Genomic DNA, 25,222 nt, shown 5'->3' on the forward strand with positions numbered 1-25,222 from the left:
ACTAAAAATCAGACAATTTGAGAATCACAGAATGGTCTGGGTTGGAAGACCAGCTTTCTTTAAGCCCCATCCAGACTGGCCTTGAACTCCGCTAGGGATGGGCCACTCTTCTCTGGGAAACCTATGGCTTACAGAACCACAAACTCTTCCTCACAAACTGTAGCTTGGTGTTTTGGGTTTTTTTTTGTATTTAAAACTCAACTTCACTTGACTTTAAAAATTACTTTATACTTTTTGATACAAATGCATGATTGTAAAAATGAAGAACACTGTAATTTTTGCTACTTGATTTAAATGGGATAATTTGAGTTTAAAATATTTAAGTCCGTAAATGTAGTCTAATGCAGAATTAAAATATTACCTGATAATTTAGTTTTTATCTAATAGGACTAAGTAAGTTTCTGCTTTTCTGGTAACCTAAAATAAAGCATAACTTAATCTAATATAAATAGTAAATGAGATAAAACACTTGGTGTTTATTGTTGAATGCTGACATTTTTTTGTTTTGTTTTAATGTCTTGAACAGTTCTGAGAGCCCAGACTTCACTAATTTATAATTCCCTGGACATTGTGAACCTTAAATTAATTTTGGCCATATCTAATTTTTTATGGAATGCAATAGCAATTCCCTCTGAATTTGTCAAGTTAATGTAGAGGACTTGAACTCCTCACTCCTTATATTGACATTCTCAGAGATTATAATAGAAATTTTTATTTAGATTTGTTTTTTAGGTTTTTTCAGTTCTGTGTTTTCTTAACAGTATAGAACTTCTGTCTCTGCACTGTTAAGCAATTAAAGTTACTGTGTGAGGCACAACTGAAGCTATTGCCATATTTCGCTGACAGAAAACTTTCTTGTATTTATATTCCCCCTGTCTTTACAGATTTTTTGTAGCAGTGATATTTTACATAAGTTGGTGAATGAAGTTACATATTCTAATATATTATTTTCTCCCAATATGGTCATCTTATTGAGGTAGTTTGGGAGCTTCACTGCTGAGAATATTTGTTAGGAAATCAAATCCCTTATCGTATTATGTCTAAGAAAGGTTTGCATGTGTTATAATTAAGAAGTATTGATAAAAATTCTGATGTGAATTTCTCAAAGACTGGAAAGGGGAGAGAGAAAAGTTTTGAAAATAATTCTGATTTCAAGATTTACTTATGTATCATGCATTTGGTTTAAAAGCTCAAGTGCTTGGGCTTTTGAAGAATGCAAAGGCTTTATTTTAGAATTTATAATTTGATTTTCTTGTCAGTAAATATGCCAAAGAAATGCTTCCTATGTAAGCATGCCATTGTTGGGATGTCCTTTAACTTTTTGTTTTTTCTAATTTAAAGTGTTCAGCTTTGTGTGGAGCCATTTCAGAAAGATTCAGTTGTAGATTTGTGCAGTTCATATTTCTAGTCTCAATATTTTACATCTTTCTTTATGAATTATTGTTGCAAGGTACTTCTAACTAAAAATATCTGCAACTTTTCTCCTAAGGTTTATTGGCATCCAAAGCTGTTGTTGCAGATGGTGCTGAAAAAAAGGAAGGCAACAAAGAAACAGCTCCAGTCCTGGAGCAGGTATGAAATGGTAGAGTTTGATTCTTTTGCAAAAGTTCCCACTGGAGTGTGCCATGGAGATGTAGTACCTACAACATTAAAATTTTCCCCTTCAGATATAACAGGGAACTGAAAATTTATCTTATGTTTACATTTCTGGCAGAGCCAGAAGTATGGAATTTAATTGTCTCTAAACACAGTGTTAACTTGAATTTCAATAATGAGCTTTTGTGTTAGAAAACTAACAGAAAACAAAATTAAGTCTCCGTGCAACAAGTATGAGGAGACCAGTATCCCAAGGTCCAGTTTTATAGCTGGAATGACAACTGGCTTAGAAACAGGCCCTTACACAAATTTGATTTGTGTTTGAAACAGGGTTTTTGACATCACTTAGAACTTCTTTTGAAAGAAGTTTCTTTTATATTGTAAGAATTTGGTGTTGTAGGCTTGTATGTGTTTTATGAACTGCTCAATGAGCCATACATTTTGCAAGAGTGTGTATTTTAATAAATACAAAAAAGAAACTTTTAAATAATGTTAAGGGTCTGATTTTTAAACCTGCATATTGGCAGGATCTGGAGGCTGCCATTTTGTCTTTGGCTTATTGCACTGTGTTCAGGCGTTGCTTGACTCTAGTTGTGCATTATCTTGCATTTTAAAAGGGCTGAATGCCTAAGCATGGTAAAGCAAGCTAAGGATGAACAGTAGTCTTGATTCAGGACATCTTTGTTTTCCAATTATTTAAATCAGAGCCTTAATGTATCTTTAATACAGCTTTTTTGTATGCATTTTCATTCTTTAACAGCAGCATTTGAACAAAGTAGCCTTGCTGCCTGCAATTCTTTAACGAGCACTTCTGTTCTTTAGCACACTCTATGAATAGTCCCTACCCCAAACCCGATTTGATATTTTGGTTGTACTGGTTCTTTAGAGCTGATAAATAATTGCATTGCTCTGGTTTTTCCATTGATGCTGCATTGGATGAGAGTCAATGGAATGTGATTTTCTGTTTTTTGATGCTGTCACTGTCAGGGCTGGTGGAGCCACTGCGGTGCCGATGCATTGACCGATATTTTGCATAAAGGTTTACAGTGTACTGACATGACATTCCATTTCTCAAATTTTTGCATATTAAAGATGCTATGATTTTCTTGCTACTGTGTGTGATATTTTCAATGTGCAAAAAACTGTGAAATGGCTTACAGCATGTTGTTTTTGGGAGAATCATTACAATGTAAATCTTGCCATGCAGAATCCCATTGCAGTGAATGGGACTTTGTGGTTTACATAGACTGTGTATGCAACAGTATAAACTGCAGTGCATATTTACTATAACTTTTTTGTTAATTCTCAGACTTAGTAACTCGGCTGTTCCTGTTTTATTGATCAGATATAAAAAACCAAGATGTCTCTGTCATTGTTTACATGCTAATGGTCTGGAAAACCTCATTTTTTGGAAATAATAGTTAAGCTCTTTTAAAGAGGCATCTACAATCCAAAATTGTCCTGTTCTTTTGTGTGTAACTAAAACCAGAAACCTCACAAACATTTAAACAATTGACTGTGGGGAGGAAATTTTTTGAACTTAAAGCTTTTTTCACTGAGTTCCTGTGCAAAGTGAAATTAAAATGGCCGAGTTATAAACCTCCCCAAAAGGTTTTCCGATAGTGAAGCTGACATTCCTTAGAGGCTTTGTCTGCTACTGCTATAAAATTGAATGGATAAAATATCTTGTAGGTTTTTTTAATAATGTAATGCAGAATATGGTAGAAATATTCACGCCAATAGCTGAAAACTGACTCTGTTGATGCAAGTTTTTGTTTATATTATACATATTTAGTTTACAGTTGTCTTAAACCCAAAACCTCAGATGATTAGTTGCAGATACAGTAGTCTATTTAATTGTATTAGGGTATGTCATGTTATATTTCCTTTTGACCAAGACCTGAGTAGATGGATAACATTAATTCATTAAGGTTTTTAATGTTAATTTGTCCTGTTAAGAGGTTAAGCACCTTATCAAAATCTTAATTTAATTTTTTAAATCTTGTTTAAATAACTTTGTAATTTGAAAATAATGGATGCTGTAGTATGTCTTTCACATCTGTGAAGATGAACAATAAAATTGTTTATTTACAAGTTACGACTCTAATTAATTTCTGGTAATACCTCTCATAACCAGCATAGGTATCCTCTACAGTTCATGGAATATTTTATTTAAATGAATAAACTGCACTTAGTATGTGTGTAATGGAGTTATACAAGGTAGAACTGATGTCTGCTGAATGGGATGTTTTGGTTTTGCACCAGATCTTTACAGCAAGCTGTTCATGTAGCATTCATGGGCACCATTTTACAGACATAGAATGTGCACTTGTGGGGTTTTGTTTTCCTTTTTTTTTGTTTTCCTCCATTGGAACATGGAAAGTTCTAGTGGAAAATAAAACTGCAGTTCATAAGAAAACTCAATAATACCCTCCACTCACCAGAAATGTGATGTTTCTAGTTTGGATAAAGTGGTGCACACATTCTAGAAATACCTCTCTGCTTTGTTAGCTATGGTTTTATTAGATTGTACTATGCTGTATGATGTAAATGGGATGAGAAGGGAGACAGGCCTAAGAAATTATATTCAGATATTGTAGTTTGCCCTTATTAGGCAAGTTGTAACACATGCACAGTTTTGGTAATGTAGGAAAAACTTCCAGTGAAAAATTTAAAGTGCTAATGTCTGTCAATGCATGCTAATGGTCTAAAAATAGTACTGTTTGTGTTAAGAAGGATGAAAATTGAGAAATTTGGAAAGATGCATTATATATTGACTTATTTTCCTTCAAAAACTGTTTTAACTCTTCATCTGCCAGCTTCCCCCTGACAGTTATCAATCTATTTAACCCTGTGGTGCTAGAAGTTGTGATTTCTTCATGTTTGCACAAACATATAATGTGGTGAAATCCAGACTCCCAGCACTGAAAGGGGTTGTGCGAGAGTGTGCTCAGTATTGGAAACTTCCCATTGTTTCAGACATTCCTTAAAGGAGCATTATCAACTTTTTCAGGTTCTCAAAAATACAAATTCCTTGTTAAATATAATTTTCTTGAGGAGCTGCCTTTTTTTTTCCCCCTCTGGATGGGGAAATGACTATGTAGGGAAAATCCTGGAAAATTTCTTTAGAGCTGCAATGCTTCTGGGGAAGGATTGTTTGCTCATAGTAGTGCCAGAGTTCAAGGAGTGTCTGGACAACACTCCCAGTCATGATTCAGCAGCAGGCAGCCCTGTGAGGAGCAGGGAGGAGGACTTGAGGATCCTTCTGGGTTCCTTCCAGCGTGAGATGCTCTGTGATGGTGCATCAGTGTGTGTGTTCTGGCTGAGAACAGATGCTCTCCAGGTTCTGCTTGGAGACTGCACTGACAGTGAAGATGAAAGAGAAAACTAAAAATACTTTATTGGATTTTTAAATTGGGAATCAAGAAAAAATGTTTTATTTTCAGGTTTTTTGCAGGATTTTCAAATAGTAAGAGTTGAGTATTCTGAATACTGAAAAAAATGGGTAGTGCTCCTTTAAAAATAGCAAAATTTAATGTGATGCATTTTAAATTGTTTTAATTTGTACTTAATGTTGCTTTATTATGTGTTTGAGTACTAAAAGTGTTTTTAAAAAATCAAAATAGAATAGAAGAACTACAACGAAGAAACTGAAATAAAAGTATCAATTTTTTATTATTTATTCAGGAGATTTCACCTAAACCACAAAGTCAGAAAAAAAATGAAGCTGATATTAGCAGTTCTGCCAACATTCAGAAACCTGCACTGTTATCCTCAACTTTGTCTTCAGGAAAGGCTCGCAGCAAGAAATGCAAACAAGAATCTGGAGATTCTTCCGGGTGTATAAAGCCCCCTAAATCACCACTTTCCCCAGAATTAATACAAGTCGAGGATTTGACGCTGGTCTCTCAGCTTCCTTCTTCTGTGATAAATAAAACTAGTGAGCACAGACATTTTAAAAAAAATACCGTAACTACTTCTAAGAGATATACAGAAATTTTCTTGGGTTGTAAATGGCTATTGCTTTTAAAAATGAACCTGCTTTAAATAAAATGTCCAAGTGGGAGAATTAGGGGTAGCTCACTATTTTAAAAGTCAAGTCACATAATAAGGCATTTGAATTACTCTACCAGAAATAATACATTTAAATAATATATTGATATTTTAGAGTCATGGCATTTAAGGGTTGGCTTTCCCTCTAGCTTAAATCTCCACACTGGCATTAACAGTGATATAGGAAAAATCATACCTCCCTTCTGAAAAGGGCCTGATTCATTAAAAAGAAAAGACGTACACCTTGGTGTGGACCTTTCCTTCTCTGAGAAGCTTCACCATCAGCAGGCTGATGTTCTGTACCTGTTGGCTGTGCCATTCGTCACCTTATGTGATATTTCCTCCAAACACGATGTGAAAGAGAAGATGGGTTCAAGATCTGTGGTGGAGAAATATTAAAAGTTGTGTTTCCTTGTCCCAGAAAAATTCACGAGTGTTCAGCTTCTTAACATGTGTAACTGATTTGTTAAGCACAAAAATACTGTTTATCAGAAGAATAGGGAAAGCTTTATGCTGCATGCTTGAATATTTTATATTTTTTGTGAATATTAAGGTATTTCTATGATTTTTTTTTTGAGATTACATTAGGTTTTAGTGTTGCTTAGTGCCAGATTCTTTGCCTAAAGAATATTAAATGATGAGGCCAAAGGTTAACATAAATGCAGGTTTCAGCTACTTTTTTTTTACACTTTAGTGTAGTGATTGAGGATGGAAGACTCAGCCTGCAACGTGTGTTCCCCATAACCTTCATTCTGTATTTTCACTTATGAGCTAAGTTTCTTTTTAATCTTTGCTCATAGATAACTTTAAATGAGTGGGAGAGGGAAGAATGCAAATTCAGCCTTCTTTATTCAGGACACATTGGTAAAAATTGTATTTTGTCCCCACAAAATGTTAGCAGTCATCCATATTGTAATACGCCTTCCATCCCCACCCCTAGAGCAATGGTAAGTAGCTTTCCTGAAGCATGCCTTTATTTTGGATTAAGTTGGACTTCTCTTTAGCAATACTTTATAAAAACAGCTAATTTAAAACTTGGTTACTTAGTAGTTTAGATCTTGTTTAGTGTTGTCCTTAATCTTTGGCTTGCAACTTTTTTCTACCTCAGTGGAAAGTTAGTTTTCCTATGTCTTAATTTTTAAATCTGTATATCTGACTCTAAAACTGTTTACAAAAAGGAGAGGACAGTGATTTACAGTGTAGTAGTAACTTAAATGTTTTTTCTAAGGCAAAATTTTGTGGAACTGGGTAATATTGAAGAGAGTTAGGGGAATGTGTTTTTTTTGTTTTTAATGAATCAGGCCTATATTAACCTATATCAGTCCTCCTCCCCCATTTCTTGGGGTTTTTTTAAGTATAAAGTTCTGGAGCCTTTTTACTGTGCCATGCATTGGCAGTGTGTGTTTGAATTTTTCAGTTGGGGTATTGATATCAGGTTATCAGAAGGCAGGAGGTGGGATTTAAAATAAAACACTGTTTTCGATTATTTTTTTAAGTTGTATGTTAACATTATCCATGACTTTTTAGATCTTTAAATGTGATAATTTGTTCTGTTTATTGTTAAATCCTATTGCCCCCCTTCCATTATAAGTAGCCTGCTGCCTGGGATTTATGGGGAGGGTTGCTTACTGTAAAAACACTGCTTGCCAAAAACAACCACCCTTACCACCTTGGGGAAGTAGGTGCCCTAGTAATTTATAATAAGCAAAAACCAGAATCATGTCTTGAGCATAAATCTTTCTTTGCTCCTGGTAGTCACAGTTCTGTAATTGCTTTTGCCAGTTTTGGGGTGATTACCAGCTTTGCAAATAAGAGCTATTAAAAGCGCTCCCCATCTTTAGATCTCAAATGCTGCGGTAAGATGATGGTGTATCTCTCTGCTTCATGAACATTGAAAGATCTCTTTTTAGGTCCATCACAGCCAGTGAATTCCCCTAGATCCTACAAACATAGCCAACGGAGAAGAAGATCACAGCGTTTAGCCACTTGCTCCTTGCCTGATGATTCTGTAGAAAAAGTTTCTTCTCCCTCTTCAGTTACTGATGGAAAAGTGTTCTCCATCAGTGGTCAAAACCAACAGTCATCAAAATTGGAGGGTAATGTATCTTAATCTAATAAAGAACTGCCCAAGAGAAATTGAATCATAAAAGTTAGACCTTTCATGGTTTTCAACTAATGGGATATTTTGAACTGCTGTAGCTAAAGCTGTTTGCTGTTCCTATGTTACATAGCACTGCAATCCAGACTGTTGATTGTTGGACCATGTGTTTTTTTTTAATATGACATTTTTTCTTTTATGTAGTACCTGATGTTGCTCATGTGTCACTTGAGAAGCGTGGACCATGTCTCCCTCTTGATTTAAGCCGTAGTTCGGAAGTTACAGCACCATTATCCGCAGAATCCACTTTCCGTAATGAATATTCCAGTAAAGACAAGGAAGATATTCAGATGATTACATATCTTTCTTCCAAAGCAGTAACTGATGGAAGAGTAGCTACAGCAGCGTCAGGTAAAGAGATTCAGTATGCAACCAGAGAGATTTACAGTTGTAGGGTTAAAATGTGTATGTTTTCAATCACACAGAGAGAGGGGATACTTTTTATTTTCTTTTCTGCACACTCAAAAACCTGCCTCTCTTCTGGACTCCACTCATCTGCATATTCTTTGTCTTCACTGGCTTAGAGTTGCTTTGGCACTTCTGACATGCTTTAATGAGAATCTGGAAGTGTGGACTGTAGTAAGCAGTATTTAAAAATATTTCTGCTATTGCTAAAAGTTGTAAAAATAATTAACGAAGTCTTTACTAACATACTAATTTGTAGCTTCAGCTTTAAAACAATGGTGTTCTCAAAGACAGTGAGCAATCCTCTGCTTTGAGTCCCTTTGCAGTGGAAATTCTGTCCTTTGCTTGCCACAAAATGTTACTTAAAAATATTTCTGAAAAATCCTGAAAAACTTCTAGATATACTTGGTCACCCTCAGCACAAAGCCCAGTTCTGTAGCTCTGGGCTGCCTCTCCCTTTGTAACAGTTTACTGATTGCCATGGTTTATGCGAAACAAACACTTGGATAGAGATAACTAAGAGATTTGGGGAAGGGTTTACACAGTGGTTTGCAGACCCTAAAAGTGGGATGTTTTCATCCAGTGTATGCTAGTTGTTAATATAATTTTTTATAAGACTCATATGTGGGTATCATACCATTTTTAACTGGCTTCCCAGAAAGAATTATTTTAAAGCCTTCTTTTGTTTTGTTTAATGAGAAAATTGTTCAGAAAAGTAAGAAGAGGGGAAAAATGTGATTGATGGTAAGGGAGGACAGCATGACCTTAAAAGATAGTTATGACAGTTAAACTGTATCTTGGTCTATTAATCTATGAAGCTCTTAAACTAATTTGTCAAAATAAGGGCTACAGGTATCTCTAGTGAGCCACCACTTAAGCTTTTTAACATATTAAAATATTATTTAATTACTTGAGTGAAACCATGTGACAATCTTTATTTGCCCTTGATACATGGCATAGCAGCAGAATTACAGATTCCTGGGAAAATTACTTCTATAAAAGTCTTTTATGTCATGTCTTTTGCCACTAAGAGAAGTGCTTTTGGGAGTTTTGTATTTGCCCACTCATTGAACAAGATCATAAAAGAAATCAACAGCTTCCAACAGCCATCTGTTTCCTGTTTGTTAAACTCATTTTAGTTACTAGAAATTTAACTTCTGGCTTTTCTGATATATTTTCTGGTTAATTTACTGTATAGTTGGTAATGCTGGAAGTTGCCTGCTCCTGTCATAGGCCTGGCCCAGGGCAGAGTGATCTGATTCTAAACCCAGCACTCAGGAGTGGACTTTGGACATGTTTGTTGAGTTGGGTCTTGGTCTTGGCCACAGGTGAAGTAATAAAAGAACGAATAAATTTCATTTAGAGACAGCTTTATATAATGACTCAGAATTATGTGACATGTCCACACAGTTTGTGTCAGGGAAAAATTTCATGATAAAATTGTCTGTTGTTACTGCTTCAGTCCATACTGGGAAGCCGTAAGTTCTTGTAACCTCTACCAGAGGATAGAGTTTATACTGTATATAAAGCTTAATGAGCCTTTTATCATATCTATATAACTTTAACAGTTATAAGCGCTAAAGAAACTGATTTGCCAGCTGCATTTTTTGTCTTCTGGGCTCATCTGTTTTGTTTCTAATTTTCATGTATTACAGTTTTCCATGATGCAATAAATGGAACTGTGTCTTGAGCTTTCATACTGACCTTTTGTCCAAATGTTAGAAGTTTTCAGTAGGTTGCAGGCTGTAGCCCAACAGCTTCTTGAGTATCACCTTCGTCACCTGAAAGACTAAACCAAGCAGTTTGATATCTTGAATTCACAGATTTCATCACAGGTTTTGGAGCTATCTGCCTCTAGTGATACCTGTCAGTGATATCACTAGGACTCTATAAGTAAAACTCATATGTGTTCTGGGTTCCCCCCACTTTTTTAACTCTGGGGGAGCATGTTTATCCTCATAATCTTAAAAAGAAATATGTAAATTTAAAGTTCAGGTTTGAAACCTCTGGAATTAGTCTACACTATTGAATAAATTTGTTGTGCTCTGCTCTAGAAGGCATCGTTTTGCCTTTGAAATAGCACAGGTTTCTCAAGTCACATTCCTGAAGCACACGTAATTATACCAAATGCTTGCATGTTTCAGGAAAATAAATAGGATCCACTCTATTTATCAGTAGTTTCTTCATTATCTGTTTAAACAATACAAGCAAATATATACAGGAGAGGTACCAAAAGCTTTCCTTTCTCATTCCTGTCTATTCTTGAAGTAATTGACAAAAGTTAATTTGCATTATGCAGAAATATCTACCTAAGGGCAGTTTAATACTGCATTGTTTAAATGCATGAATTTTGACCCTGTCCATTAAAAATTGAGAACTTGGTGTAAAATCCAAACTATTCTCTATTTGTGTTTTCTTGATCTGAAATAACTATTATAAATCTGCATCTCTTTATGGTATTTCTGCTGCTAAGATTTTATTAACGCAGTCTGGACATATTTGGAGTTCTAGATTTTGACATCACTACAGATTCTGTTAAGTGCATTTGAGACCTGCTGTCGTTGTAATGATTGAAATAGGTAACTGTGAATAGATTCAGAGATACTTCACAATGGTATTTAACCTGGAACAGCCTGATCTGACCCCTGACCCTTCTGTAACAGAGCTGAGCTGGTTTAAGCCCAGAGATGCTTTTTGTGATGTTTCACATTGTGACTTCTGATGGAGGCTGTCAGTTGAATCAATTGAAAAAATAATTTGCCTTTTATTGACTTTATTCAGAAGGCATTGACATGGTGTTTTCTGAGGAGAGTGACTAGGTGCACTGAAGTGCAGATGCATAAATGACAACTCATAGTATTAGTACATAGATTTCAAAATAATTGCTCAAAATTAGTACCTTAACATTTTGTAGAAGCAAAACAAAAGTTCTTTGATAATTCCTTCAATCCAAAGGCTCAATGGAAGTGCCATGCACTTTGGTAGACACTTGTACACTACCCATTATTGAACAGAGGTACTGCTTTACTAAACTATTGTGAGGTCCTACTTGTGATCACCTGATACTGCATGCAAATAAATAAGAATCTTTGCTTTCATTTGCCAGATTTCTTAAAATGCAGATAACTGACATGTGATAACTTTAACATTTTAAAGATTTTAAATCCACAGTCAATCTGAATACTTGCAAAGCACAGTAGTTTTGCCATTCTGAATATATGAAGTTCAGGTCTTTCTGTAGTTGTGCTTCTCTTTAAATGTGTGATCTTTTCTCTTGGCTTCTGTAACCCTGCACCATTTATGTTACTTTAACTGTTATATATTGAGCAAACACAATTTCAGGCAGCAATCTGGGTTTTGAAGTTAAAGTAAAAGGAAAATATTGTTACACTTTCTAATCTAGCAATATAATATTTGTAATTCTGATATAACAATATTATCACTAGCTGTTATTTTCTATTCTAACACCAATAGATGATTTTGCTGGTAGGGTAACATTAGGTTAACTGTATGGGAGAAATTTGCATTTAAGATTAAATGAAAAGAAAACCATTTCATACTTTTATATAATTTCCTTGGTAACAATTTACTGCAGCAGGAACAAGAAACAGCTGATGTACAAAATTTTTGGAAAATGAGATTGGTCACTTTTTAAAAACTTGCCAGTGTTTCTGGTTTACCTTGCTTTTTTTTTTTAAGAGGGATGAACTATTGTTCATCCTGTTACTTTCTCATGTCACTTTGGGGCTGTTTTACTTCAACCATCTATTACCAGTCAAATTTACTCCCTAATATGAATGCCTGCCATTCTAATCTCTGCCCTGAAGTTCCCAGTTTAGGCTGGTCATGAGGCAAGCAAGAACCTTTTTATTGGGTTATTCTTCCTAAAAACATCATTTTGGGCAGGGTCCAGTGTTCATCTGTGTTACGCAATTGAAAGTCTGTTTAGATATAAAATTGATCCTATGCACTGGGAATTCAAAGCACTAAATTAAGCACGACCAGCATGATAGATATTTCTACTGAAATATGATTTAAGTTGTTTATTAATGCAGATAATATTTATGAGATTATTTTAAACATGGAAAGCCATGAAGTAGAATATCAGTCAATAAAATAAAATGTTTCAGATTGCTACAGTTCATTGGATCTTGATGAATTGCAGTAAGCAATACCACTGCAAGCTCAGTTGTGCTGTTGTACTTGTGGCACAACATCCTGTTCTGTGCCTGTATTTGCATGAGGGGGCTTGTGTCACTTCTCTCTGTCATAACAGGAGAAGTAGCACTGGAGGCATGTTATAAACTGGACTGGGAATGCTGTGGTTTACATTTCTTTTTAATCTGAAATTAGTCTTCTAGTGATAAAATTGATCTTGGAATGGTGACAAAATCAGTATAGTTTACCAAGTCTAGTGTCTGGTCGTCTTTGTGCTAAGTGTTAACTGCAGACATCCCACGTTCACTGTGTGGGAGGTGGCTGGCTAGAGTCTAACAGGAATAAAATTGCAATTAAAAGTAGCAGTTTAAAAAAAAAAAAAAGGGTAGTATTTCCATAAAGGAACTAATATTTCCTGGTTGTATTTCTTATTTGCCTTTCTGACTGACCACTTTGTCTAATTTTGTGGTTGTGTGTAAGGCATAGTGATTGAACAGCTGAAAAGCAGACTTTGACACTTTGACAGTTTATGTAGGATTTGAGAATTTAAGATTCTTTATCTAAAATGATTTTCAATGAAGAAAAGTAAAAGCCGAGAATAACACTGCAATGTATAGAGGCATAATAGCAGTTTCTGTTTTCAAGTTACTATAGAAAGGTAGTTTGGGGATTTCTGACAACAAGAGGGATATTTGCTTGACTGGAGAGATTTCTGCCCAATATAAGTGTTCCCTCAAGCAGTTACTAAGCAATTTGTCAGATGTCCTTGTGTTGAAAATTAATGAGATACCGAAGTTGTTGTGTTGTGGCTGTTGGTATTAAATCATATTTGGATGTCAGGTCAGGATTTCTTCTCAATAATAAAGTTTAAATAGTAATTCATCTAACGTTGAGACTGAATTTCTCTTGAGATTGTTTGGATGGAGGGTTCTCACATCTTTTCATCAAAAATGGCAGTGACCTAAATGAATTACGTGCATTTGGGTGATCCTTTTGCGCTCTTTTTAGAAACGAGACAAGACGTTGATAGCATGATAATGTGAGAAAGTGTCACTTTCTTCTTTTACTAATGTGCTAAAATATACTTATTGCTCTACAGATGGCAGAGCAGTTCAGTCCTGTAACAGAGACAAACGGTAATTAGGAAACCTAAGAAAGGAATAATTTGGATAGTGTTTTGTGTCAATGAGAAGTATTCCAGCAAGCTAAACGCAGTTGAAATTCAGACATAGGCAAGAGCCTGAATCAGTCTTAAAAGGATTATGGTTTTAGGTGGGGTGGTTGATTTGAGGCAGTGGAAAGACTCAGGGAGCCCCAGGTGTGGCTGTGCAGCTTGTGCTGTGTGACAGAGCTGAGCAGCTGCTGCTGCCTGGGTTGCACAGTACAGAGCTGTCCCGTAGCTGGGGACACCCGGTGTTTAAAAGTGCTGTGTGGTGTGAGAGGTGATGCACCACTTTCTGTTCTTGCTGGTCCTTCAGCTTCCCAACTAGTGGCATTTTGGTTGTGTTCCCAGGAAGGCCAGCAGTGGGAGTAGGTGTTGTGTGAGCTGTGTTCTATCCCAGTAGAGTTGGCTTGGTCTATCCCTTTTGGGAAGGCTTGATGTGTTCTTGCCTTTTCCCCAGAATAATTTTATGACTGATGAATTTATCAAATTATCTTAATGTAGTTTATTTAATGCATTCCAGATCAGCTCCATATTCAAGTATTTTTCAGGACTTTTAATTTTTTTTTTTTACATGCTTATGCTTTTGTTGGGCTCTTCTGTTGAGAGATACCAAAGGTAAATGGTGCCTCCAAATTTTTACAGCTGACACAGAAAAACTTGAGCCCTCTGTGACTTCACAGAGCTGCATGTTTGTACAATATGTCCTTGGCATGGTCCTAAAATGGACCAAGGGTCTGATGAAAATTAGGCTTTCCCAATTACAATTTGATGAGTCTTGAAGCTCTAACAATATTGATGGACACAGTAATAGGGAGTTTTGAGTTACTTTAATAATGTTCCTTATAAATAACTTCTATTCTAGTTTGGTTATTTAAAAATTATTATAAATATTAGCAGTGAAAATTTTAATTTCAGCTTTGTTTTGTTTATAGTTTACTTCCTAATTTGCATCAGATAAAGGGCTAAAATAACAATTAAATATTTCACTGAAAAAAACTTCTAAATAGTGCAAGATAAGAATTGTCAGTATATGATACTGAACTCTGACAAGTCACGCTACTTTTACATGTTATTTAAATGTGGATTAATGAAAGAAAGTGGATTTTTAAATATTAAAATAAATGAAAAATTCAATAAGCAGAAATGTTTTATGCATAGGACTACAAATATTTTACCAGAGCTTCATTTCTCTGTTGACATAATGGAGCATTAACTTAAGTGATACTGATAGTGTTAGCACCTTTAACTGCTGCTCTTGTTATGGGTTCCTATTACGGTGAAAAAAAAAAGGAAACAAAAAGTCTTAAAAGTGTCAGCAAAAGTACACTTTAACCAATACAGGTAGTTCAAAAGTGAGTGCAAATTCCAAAATATAGGAAGAAACCTTTTGTGGCATGTATTCTCTTGCATGTAAGACTAAGATCTAGGCATTCGTGTGCAGTAATGATCTGTTCAATGTGATGATGGTATGACCAATATTGACATTTCAGTGATCTGACCCAGCCCTGGCTGGCTGCAATCCTTATGGAATGCCGAGTAAATCCATCTTCTTGTTTTCAGCACCCTCGTCCCATGTACATGCCTTGCATCTGGAAATGCCTTTAACCAATAGTCTCAAGTTACCTAAAGGGAATAGTAAAAAAAAGAGGTCTTCCACATCAGTGAGCTCTGAAGGGACAGAGATACAGTGCTCTGTGCCCATAAAGGAGAAATGTTTTGAGAGTCTGAAGGAGAAAATATTAAAGAACCTGATTGAGAAGGACAAGCATTCAGAAGTTGGTAAACTACAATACTTTTTGTTTCCAGTGCTTTAGACAATAAAAATAATTGTAAAATGACATTAAGAATAATTGTTTTGTTTGTATGTTTCTTAATATTGTGTGCTGTTAGGATTTATTACAGTCTAATGACTTTTACAAGAAATTAGGTCATCAGCCAGACATTGGCCTTATGTGATACATTCTTCAATTTGCAGGTGCAGCTAGAATGGAAAGAAAAGGAAAACTGGAAGAGAAAAGTTCCTCCGCATATGGTATGTAGAGAGCAATATTATTTTTACAATAAAAAAGAAAAATTCTCTAACACTTCCTGTCTCTGAAGAGCAAATGTAAAAGCATAAAATATTTCCTGGACCCAGCTGCAGTTTTTGTTTGTTAAGGTTCTGAAAAGAGTTTTTATGAATATGACAGGTTTGTAACAGAAGAATAATTTGTAAGATAAAATCAAAGTGCCCATAGCAAGGAGTTTGAAGGATCTTAAAGTACCTATAAAAGGCCCACTGCCTCTGGTTTTTCATTTGATTGGAATTTTTCTTAGTAGAATGAGTAATACTGGCTACTTCATTGTACTGTCAGATTTGAGATGGGAAGGGTTACTAGCAAAACATTCGGCAATTCATGAAATAAAATGCAGATTAAGAGGGCTCTGTTTTTATCCTGGGCTCAAAATAAAATAAATTATTAGAGACTGGCAAGAATTCAGAAGTGATTCTGCCTTGTTTTTCCAGAAGGTAAAAGCTTTGTCTCTGTGTTCCTCAAGAAGATAAGATTTCTCCAGTTTGTGTGCAGGAAACAACTGTGGCTTTGAGGCATAGTTTTTATAGCAAGTTAATTTCCTTGTTATTTTCTCACTGCTGATAACACTAAGAAATAATTGTGGAGTGAAAATGTGGGATGTATTGTGTCTGGGGAAAATTAACAGGATAAATAGAATTTTTCAGAGCCAAAGTGCTTGTCCTCATGTGTATACTAACAGAGGTTTAGAGTGAACTGCAGCATAAAAAATGTGTCAAATTCAAGTCAATCAGTTTTCTGTGAGGATGCCACTATATAGTACAGAGTGCTGACAGCAGCACTCTGATACGGAAATTTCCTTCAAATATCTTTCTGTAGGCCTAATACATGTTTTTAGGACAATGTAACCTTTATAATTGGGAATCTTGCCCTTGTGAAAGCTTTTTCTCTTGCCCAAATGTTTTTGTTCTAAACTGTAAGTAAAATAGAAGCTTTTTATATAAGCTATTTATGTGGTTACATATTTTGTGTACTTTGCTGTATTTTTTCTGCCTTGATATCTTACTTGGAAATACTTAAATGATAAAATATTATTTGTCAAATGAGATTGTTTTGAACGATTATACCAGCAATTAATAAGAGATGTGTGTAAGATATCAAGTTAATTAACTGAATCATTTTGATCTGACTGGACAACTAGAGCACTTGATTTTGAATGCCTTGTTTAGGTTAATCTGCTTTAAATTGTTTAATTTTTATTTTAGGTAAAAAGAAAGAAAAAGAAAAGGAGAAAAAGGAGAAGAAGGAAAAAGATCATAAACCAAAACAGAAAAAGAAGAAGAAAAAAAAGAAGAAATCAAAACAGCATGGTAAGTTCAATTTATATTTTTTTAAAGTAAGTAAAACCACCTAGTGTATTTCTATCATTAGGTAGTAAAACTTGTTTGTAAATAATATGAATGTAAAATTTCAGAAATGTCCAAGAGTAAGTTTTCACCTTAAAATGAAAAGGACACTTGGGACTTCTTTTTTTCTTGCATTTATAGCCTGTCTCTCTCTATGTGATAGACACATATATCTCACAGATCTTTTTTCTTCTTCAGAAAGATATGCTTGTTGTTTTAATCTCTTTAAATTCTTCATTTAAAGCTCTGTATATATGTCATACCTATTTTGCTTGGACATTAAAATCATTCTAGTGTCTAGTTTGTTGCTACACTTCAGTGTTTTGCTGTATGCAATGCACTCCCTCTTTAACAGTTAACCCTTCACAGTTGATGTTGGCATCTCTGTTATAACAACCTTGTCTGTTGCCTTGACAAGTGGGGATGTGCTATAACGTGAAAATGCTTCCAGATCATGCAGTGCTTTTGTGTGAATTGCAATATTCTAGGTTTTGTGTATACCAGAGTGATATAATTTTAAGCTATAAACTTCAATTGCTTATTTTACTTAAAAATCATTGTGAGCTTCTTACTTGCACTGAGAAGGCATCTAAGTATTTGCAAGAAGATCCTGATAAATGCTAGGTATGTGCCCAATATTGTTCTTTGGTTTTATCTTCTTGTGGTCATAAGGTGGTTTTTTTTTTCATCTTTTTATTCCTTTGGTCTTTTTGCCAACTTGTCTTGAAACTTAGAAGCTTGGCAGAGGTACTGTGGTTAGGTTCCAATTTATAGGAGCCTTATCCAGTGTTTGTAAATATGGGAAGAAAATATGCCCAGTGCCTCGACAAATAAAAATCTTAAATCCAGATGCAAAAAGCAGTTTGAGTAAAACTTGAACATTTTATTCTTAGCAAATCCATCTTGTGAAAATCTGGGTTTAACAATCCAGATGTATTCAATTTGGACTTTTTTAACGGGGAAAAAATTGGAAATACTCCGGTGGATTCTGACTCCAGTGTCTGACCCTGAAAAAGCCCATCTGTCAGAAGAAATAGGACTCACTGTAGGACTAGGTCACTCTGCTCCAGGTGTGGACAAAAGTGTAAAGGTGTGAGTCACTCTCCTTTTGTTTCAAATGAAATTGTGGCATCTCTGGCAAGAAGAGGGAGCAGGTACATTGTGTGCCCCAAGTAAGTTCTGAAGAAGGCTTTAAGACAAATTGAAAAGTCCAGCAAAATCTGGTTTTGTGCTCTGAGTATGTGCATGACTTGCTGATTGTATAAAGACCATGTGTAGCAGAAAGTAGGTATTGCCTGTTATTTCTGCCACACTGTTGCAGTGAGGTTGAAAGCCATGCAGCAAGAAGTAATCAACTCGGGTGCTCCTTGAGTTGATTACAGTGAATGCACTTGGGAAATGCTGGAGACGCTGTGCTTTGGACAGAGACAGTAAAGTGGAAGGTGGTTTCATGGAATTTGATAGGAGAGAAGGATATTATGGAACGCATAGCAGTAAAACTGTAGTGATAAGTGGGAGCAGGAATGCGTCCTACAGAAGGATGGAAGTGCAGTAATCTGATCGCTTGCTTATATTTGAAATACTAATTTTTCAGAGTAGTAAATGGGTAGCTACTCCTAATTACTGATTGAAGCCATGGGCATGCTTGGGTGGGTCCAGAGGAAAGCCATGATGATCATCAGAGGGCTGGAAAACTTCCCCTTTGAGAAAAGGCTAAGAGCCTGAACAGTCTCTCTTATACAAAAGAAAATGCTGGGGGAAGACCTTATGGCAGACTCCTAGTACTTACAGGAGACCTACAGAAAGAATTAGAAGGGACTCCTGAATTGGGAGTGTAGTGGTAGGGCAAGGAGTAGTAGTTTTAAACTGAAAGAGGGTAGATCTAGATTAGATTAGATATTCAGAAGAAATTCTTTTCTGTGGGGGTGGTGAGCCACTGGAATGGGTTCCTTAGAGAAGTTGTGGATGTCCCATCCTGGGAAGTGTTGAAGGCCAGGTTGGATGGACATCTGAAAAACCTGGTCTACTGGAAGGTGGGGGGGAACAGGATGATCTTTCCAACCCTAACTGTTCAATGATTTGTAATTACATGACTTCCCTAGAACAGTCTCTCCAGTCTTTATGATTAGGGACAGTTAAATGTGTTTGTAATGTGTTTCGTGAGAGTGTTGCAGATAGTTTGCTAGAGGAAAATATACAGTGCTGGTTATCAAGATGTCAGTGGCACTGTATGACCAGAAGGCAGAAGCAGGTGATGTTGTCTGTGCTTGTGTGTATGCTATGACAGCCTCATCCTGCTCCTCTTTCTGGCTGAGCAGGAAGATAATACAGAGATGTGTAAGTACAGTGGGGATTTCTGCAGCAGGTGGGCTCAGACACTGTCTTCCCAGTAGCTCCTCTGCATCCCAGTCTTTCCAATTTCTGTGCCTGCAGGTATGAGCTCATGGGGCAGCAGCCTCACTGCAGTACAGATTATCTCACTTCCATGTGTGTTCTCACATGCTCTCAGTGTTGGCCAGGACTCCCTGGGTCTCCAGATCCCCCCACCCCAGCTTTCCTGTTTAGAGTCATTTCCACCCAGAGCTGGTTCTTGCAGACCTACTGACCCCTTGCTCCCAGGCCATTTCATCTGCTCATCAGCTTGATCCATTCAAGCAGTCAGACACTTGGACTGGCTGCAGGTGCTGTAGAATGAGCTTGTGGGCTTCTGTGAGCAGAGATCCCTGGCATGGGGCTGGCACTGTTGTCACTGTAGTCTCTCTGAGTGCTGGCACTGGCAAGTGTACTGACCACAAAACTTTATGCATATGTGGTTTTTTTGTCCTGTTATGCCTGTGTTCTGCCCATAATTGTTCTTCCCCAAATCACTTCAGTCCATCAATTTCTGCACCTTTATTTTCTTCCCTAAACATTTCATAAAGTCATTCACAAACCCAAAATTATTTTCCCCCACATCTCATAGTGTCCTTCACTGGCAGCCCCCTGGACTACAACTGCCCTTAGTCCAGGAGATGATCCAGAGACCTGCTCTGGGTAACACATCCTGATGGGCTTCATGTGTGGAAAATAGAGGTGATGGCAGGGCTGGGAAAGTCTGAGAGGAGCCTGGCCAGGGGGTGTCTGTTGTTTGCTTGCTCATCCTCCTCCTTTGGGCCTGTGTCTGTATACTCTTCTGGGATGCTCCCTAACCCATCCCAGGACCTGTTGGCCCATTGATGTCTCATGACGTGGGCCTGGGAACATCCAAAGCCAATGTCCTTTGGGCTCCCTGTGCTCCTCTGCAGGGGTGCAGACAAGCATTTATCACTTAACTGGCAGGGTCATCTGTGGTTGCTTCTAGGTAGTAATGCTGGTAGTGCTGCAAGCATATTTAAGGCAAGAGAGTCAGTCAGCAGCAGCATCTCTAAGGATAGCAGATGGTGCAGGATGAATTGTGGAAAAAAGAAGACTGCGTAATATTCTAGGAAAAATTACCCCTCTGTACATTCAGAGATGGTGGAGTTGCAGTTGGTGATGCTTAATTACCAAACTTGATTATGTTTCTTACTGGAAATTTTTAAATAAAACATTATGAAGAGCTTTTGCTGTTTCTTATTTATGGTATCATCATTCTGATACCTCAGTATTAATAGTCTTTGCCTGGCAACATAATGCTGCAGTAAAGTCTACACAATTTTTTTTTTTGCATTTGTTATAAATTTTACTTTTGTAAAAGCAACTTCTTTTTTTTTACCTTTTCAGATTACTCAGATTATGAAGACAGTTCTGTTGAATTCCTGGACAGGTGCTCCTCTCCCTTAACGCGGTCCTCGGGCAGCTCTCTGACGCTGCGCAGCATGTTCTCAGAGAAGAACACTTCATACCAGTATCCAAGAGCTATCCTGTCTGTTGACCTTAGTGGAGAAAGTAGGTTGAATGCGCAGCAAATTTCAGTTTGTAGTTTAATTTGTTAAGAAAGATAATTTTAAAGGAAATAATTTGGTTTATGTTTGGGATTGTAGCTATAAATATGGTGACTGATTTATCCTTAATCTATTTAAATCAAAATGCTTACACTCCTCAAACTGTTCTACATTGTACTTGCTTTGGTTAAGTGTTGCTACTCTGCATCTGAGGAGAGCATGTTAAAGGCACTTTGCAGAATTCATCTTGAAATCTCATATATCAGCAGTATGTTTGAAAGTGATTTTTTTTGCTGGTGCAGAGTAAGATTTTTACCTGTCAAAGCTCCCTGTATTTCTTTCAATTATTGTGTCTCTCCACACACAGTTTCACATGTATTTATTTCTATTAGACCTTTCAGATGTGGAGTTCTTGGATGATTCTTCCACAGAGAGTTTGTTACTCAGTGGTGATGAATACAATCAGGATTTTGATTCAACCAACTTTGAAGAGTCTCAGGATGAAGATGATGCTCTCAATGAAATTGTTAGATGCATTTGTGAACTTGATGAAGAAAATGGCTTTATGATTCAGGTAAAGAAGTTTGGTGTATGGAGTTATATTTTCCATGTGAATATTTTGCTTGTGAAGGTGTTCTTTTGATTTGTCACAGACTGGAATTATGTAGAGAGCTGTACATAAGTGAACAAGAACAAAATATTTCTTTGTCCTGCACTTGGTTTGGTTCTGTTCAGTGGATGCAGAGCTGTTTCTCTAGGATGGGGTTTCTCTAGCAATTTGGTACATCGACAAGTTGCTGGGTAACCTTTTTCTTTATAACCAGCTGATAAATTTGGAATGAAGTATCCTCTGCCACACACAAACCATTGCTTCTGTTCCCCACACCATCCTGATTTTACAAGCCCTCTTGCCTTGGCCCTTGTGCTTTGCAGTGCCACATGTAGAAACCTCTCTGCTCACTGTAAATGTCCCTCCTCTGTGTGCAGCATGTCTCCTGTGCCGACACTAAATACTATCAGTACTGTGATATGTGTTTCATCTTTAGAATAGCACTTCCCACACTGGGTATCACTACCAGGTTCTAGAAACTGCTGAGAATTTGCATCTTAACTTGGTATAGATAAAAGGAAAGAATAGTATACCATGTCTGCACAGCATTCAGGTGTTGATGGATTACAGCTCCTGCTGCCTATTACTTGGTATTCCAATGAGGAGACCATTTCCTGTCCATGAGTAATTTCAAGTCTTTTTCTCAAGCAATTTATAATGCAGTGATTAAGTCAGATGCAAAAAGCAGTAAGGAAGAACTCAGTTGTCAACAACTTTAAAAACGTCATGAACCTCCTGTATTTTTTATCCCCATTCAAAATCAGGTTTGTATTAATATTTGTGGTACAGTTCCAGTTGATAGTGTGGAACCCTTTAGATGAGATTTAAAGGAAGCAATAAGGCTGTCATGTGTTAGTGGATTTTCTGTTCTGGAACTGACAGAGCCCTGGAAATGAAGGGCACACAGGCTGTCTCGGGGAGCAGACTAAAAGGCTGTGCTGTGTTGGAGGAACTGAGTAGTTCAGCTGTGGTAACAATGTGGAAAAATGGACTGGTGTAGCAATCTTTGGAGACAGACAAGGACATGGTAGTTGTAGTGACAGGAGGAAAGGTGACTTTGGTGTTTAGAATAGGTTGATGCTCAAAGGTATGTCAAAGCAAAGAGGAGATATTTTCAGCAGTGAGCCAGCAGATATGTAAAACACTGGCAAGCACAGAGTTGAGAAAGGGAAGTATCTTTACAAAGAAGTCAGTTTCCTGCCTGTTTTTGAAGTCCAATGGCAACCTGATTTTTCCTCTTCATGCTTGTCTCACTGAGAGCAACCAGTTGTTTGTTTCTAGGCTCTCATGTCTTACCACTTCTAGTTTGCTCTCCTATTCTCTTGTTTCTCCTCTTTCATTTTCTCTTAATTTTCTTTTTCTTTTAGATTTTCCATTGGTGCGATATTAAAAGCACATCTTTCTAGCGCACTGGAGAGATGCTTTGTAAATATAAATAATTAAACTGAAGAGTTTTCTACTTTTCACTGTTATGCTGTAATGTATTACATTATCTTTCTACTTTACTATAATATTATACGCCTGTCTTATGTTTCACTACTAAATATGTAGGTGCTAAAATACTGAATGTTGTAATAAAATACTATTTAATATTACATCTTCAGTTTCTTTTTTTTTTCCTCCAGTCTGGAGTTTGTGGTTGAGGTAACTTTCAGATCTAGAGCTCTTTTTTTAGCTTGATGTCTTTGTCTACCCAAAAACAAATTGCCCAACTAAAGTAATCTTGCTCAAACCAGCTATTTAAATTAAAGTGCTGTTCTCTGCATTTTGATGATACAAGAAGTAGCTTCCGGGTTTTTCAACTACTTGTCTCAGTTTTAGTTTCTGCTTTTGTTGTTTTCTTTTCTGACATCAGTGTGAAGAATGCTTGTGTTGGCAGCACAGTGTATGCATGGGACTGTTGGAGGACAGCATTCCAGAGCAGTACATCTGTTACATCTGCAGAGATCCACCAGGTACGGATAATCCACCTTTATCTACAGCCTTGCTTGGGATTTTTGAGCAAAGATGTTATGAATTTGCTTAAATTGTTCAAGCTTTGTCTGTTTTGTGTTATGTGTAATGCTTCTTTGGAGCAAGTGATTCTAAGTTTGGCTCTGAGCAGAAACTTACTTTTATGTTAGTAACATGGTCAGCTATGCTAAATCTTATCCATGAACTCAGTTACCATTGTTTTACTTGTTGAAACTTAATTCCCCCAAAACGTTAGCACTTTTTTGTGTCAGTGTAATTTGGAAACCTTTCGAAAGAAATATTTTTTTGTTCAGGAATCTGTTTTGCCAATACTTGGAATCACATTTGTTCATTTAAATATTTTCTTAGAGGAAAAGGACTCATTACCACAGTACACTCAAACATGCTGTGAATGGCATTTCATGGTAATTGTAATTTTATAATGTTTACATTTGTCCAGAACTGTGTTAAAGTGTGGAACTGAATATTTAAAATACAGAAGTATCTAGCACATCTCACAGTAAACAATAGTGCACAAACAGCATATGTTGAACTTCAGATAGGCCAAATTCATAAGAACTAGGAAAACTATTTACTTTTAAACTGAATACATTTGATTAGTAAGATGTTGATTTAAAAATTATTCTGTGATAAACCCACTTTTCTTGACAGTTATATGGAGAAAAACTAAAGAATTTGGAAGTAAGTTTTTTGTCTTTTCTTCTGACAATTGATACAAATGCACATATGTGTCCTCTGCTGAAATATCCAGCACTCCAGCTGTTTCAAAAGGGCAATGAGACTACAACCTCAAATATACTGTTATCCTAAATTTAAGAAGTGAAATATGAAAATTGTTTGCAGAGTTTTTATTGGCTATTTTTGAGATGAAATATTAGGAAAGTAGAGCTGGTTCCATATGTCCCAGTGTGAATCAAAACTGGTGGTAGAGAGTCTTGTCTGATAGTTCTGTGTGGTGTCTCTTTGAGCAGCCCAGCTTTTTCTTACTAAACCCAGCTAATTTGTCTTGTGCTCTTTCCCTGCACTGTATTAGGTACTTCGTTTTCCCCTGCTATGCGGAGTCTGTGTCCCTAATTTTTATCTTCTCTCCCTTCCTAACCATTACTTCTTTTCTTTCTATGTCAGGAGAAAAAAGTCATTCTCAATGTCAGTATTTTAAAGTGTATTGGGATAATGGGCAAAAAGGAGATAGACAGGGTATTCTCCTGAAAGGTATGAAGGGCTTCCATCAACCCGTTCTTTGTTCTGTCTATGATAATAGTATGATTTGAAATCAAGTGCAAGATGTTGTCAGTCAGTCTGGATGCCTTGTTGTAAACAATAACGTTGCAATAATCAGCATTATGCATTTCTAGTTTTGGGTGGGCATTTTGGTTTTATTTTATTTTGTTATGGTTTTTTTTTTTATTTTATTTGTTTAGTTTTTTAGCTACTGTAGAAGCCATAGCTAAATACTTATTTGTGCTGGTTGGGTTAAGACACAGCAGGGGAGACCTGAGGCCCACATACATCAATAGCCTCCCTACAAGTCTGGTGAAAGGCACCTCAAAGGGGAGTGTAAGAGCTCTACTGTCAGTTAACTTTGAAATATCTGCTTTTCCTGTAGCCTTTTCTTGGCTTCTAATGAATAGATATTGACTTCAGTATTGAAGCAAAATATTTGTCTTTTAGAAACAAACTGGGTGTTTTGGATATGTCCATATGAAATCCACTCTAATATTTTTCTTGGTAACTTAGGCTTTTTTTTTTTTTTTAACAAAGCAAGTTAAACTACTTAGATAAA

General features: G+C 36.4%; 1 protein-coding gene across 14 annotated transcripts in view; it reads left to right on the forward strand.

The window, feature by feature from the left end:
- PHF20L1 (PHD finger protein 20 like 1) overlaps nt 1–25,222 on the forward strand; it is a 55,920-nt gene that overhangs the window by 19,385 nt on the left and 11,313 nt on the right. For 6 of the 14 annotated variants that reach the window (XM_077781955.2, XM_085573966.1, XM_085573967.1 and 3 more), the window contains 11 exons: nt 1,490–1,572; nt 5,284–5,536; nt 7,560–7,745; nt 7,952–8,158; nt 15,096–15,314; nt 15,511–15,567; nt 16,813–16,917; nt 20,695–20,859; nt 21,248–21,429; nt 23,321–23,420; nt 24,565–24,651. In XM_077781955.2, the coding sequence (XP_077638081.1) occupies nt 1,490–1,572; nt 5,284–5,536; nt 7,560–7,745; nt 7,952–8,158; nt 15,096–15,314; nt 15,511–15,567; nt 16,813–16,917; nt 20,695–20,859; nt 21,248–21,429; nt 23,321–23,420; nt 24,565–24,651 (1,644 nt within the window). The remainder of the gene's footprint in view (nt 1–1,489; nt 1,573–5,283; nt 5,537–7,559; nt 7,746–7,951; nt 8,159–15,095; nt 15,315–15,510; nt 15,568–16,812; nt 16,918–20,694; nt 20,860–21,247; nt 21,430–23,320; nt 23,421–24,564; nt 24,652–25,222) is intronic. The other 8 variants (XM_085573972.1, XM_085573973.1, XM_085573974.1 and 5 more) reach the window with 3 other exon arrangements.

This window comes from Lonchura striata, chromosome 2 (genome assembly GCF_050655825.1).
Source record: "Lonchura striata isolate lonStrDom1 chromosome 2, ASM5065582v1, whole genome shotgun sequence".
In the NCBI taxonomy this organism is placed as follows: Eukaryota; Metazoa; Chordata; class Aves; order Passeriformes; family Estrildidae; genus Lonchura; species Lonchura striata.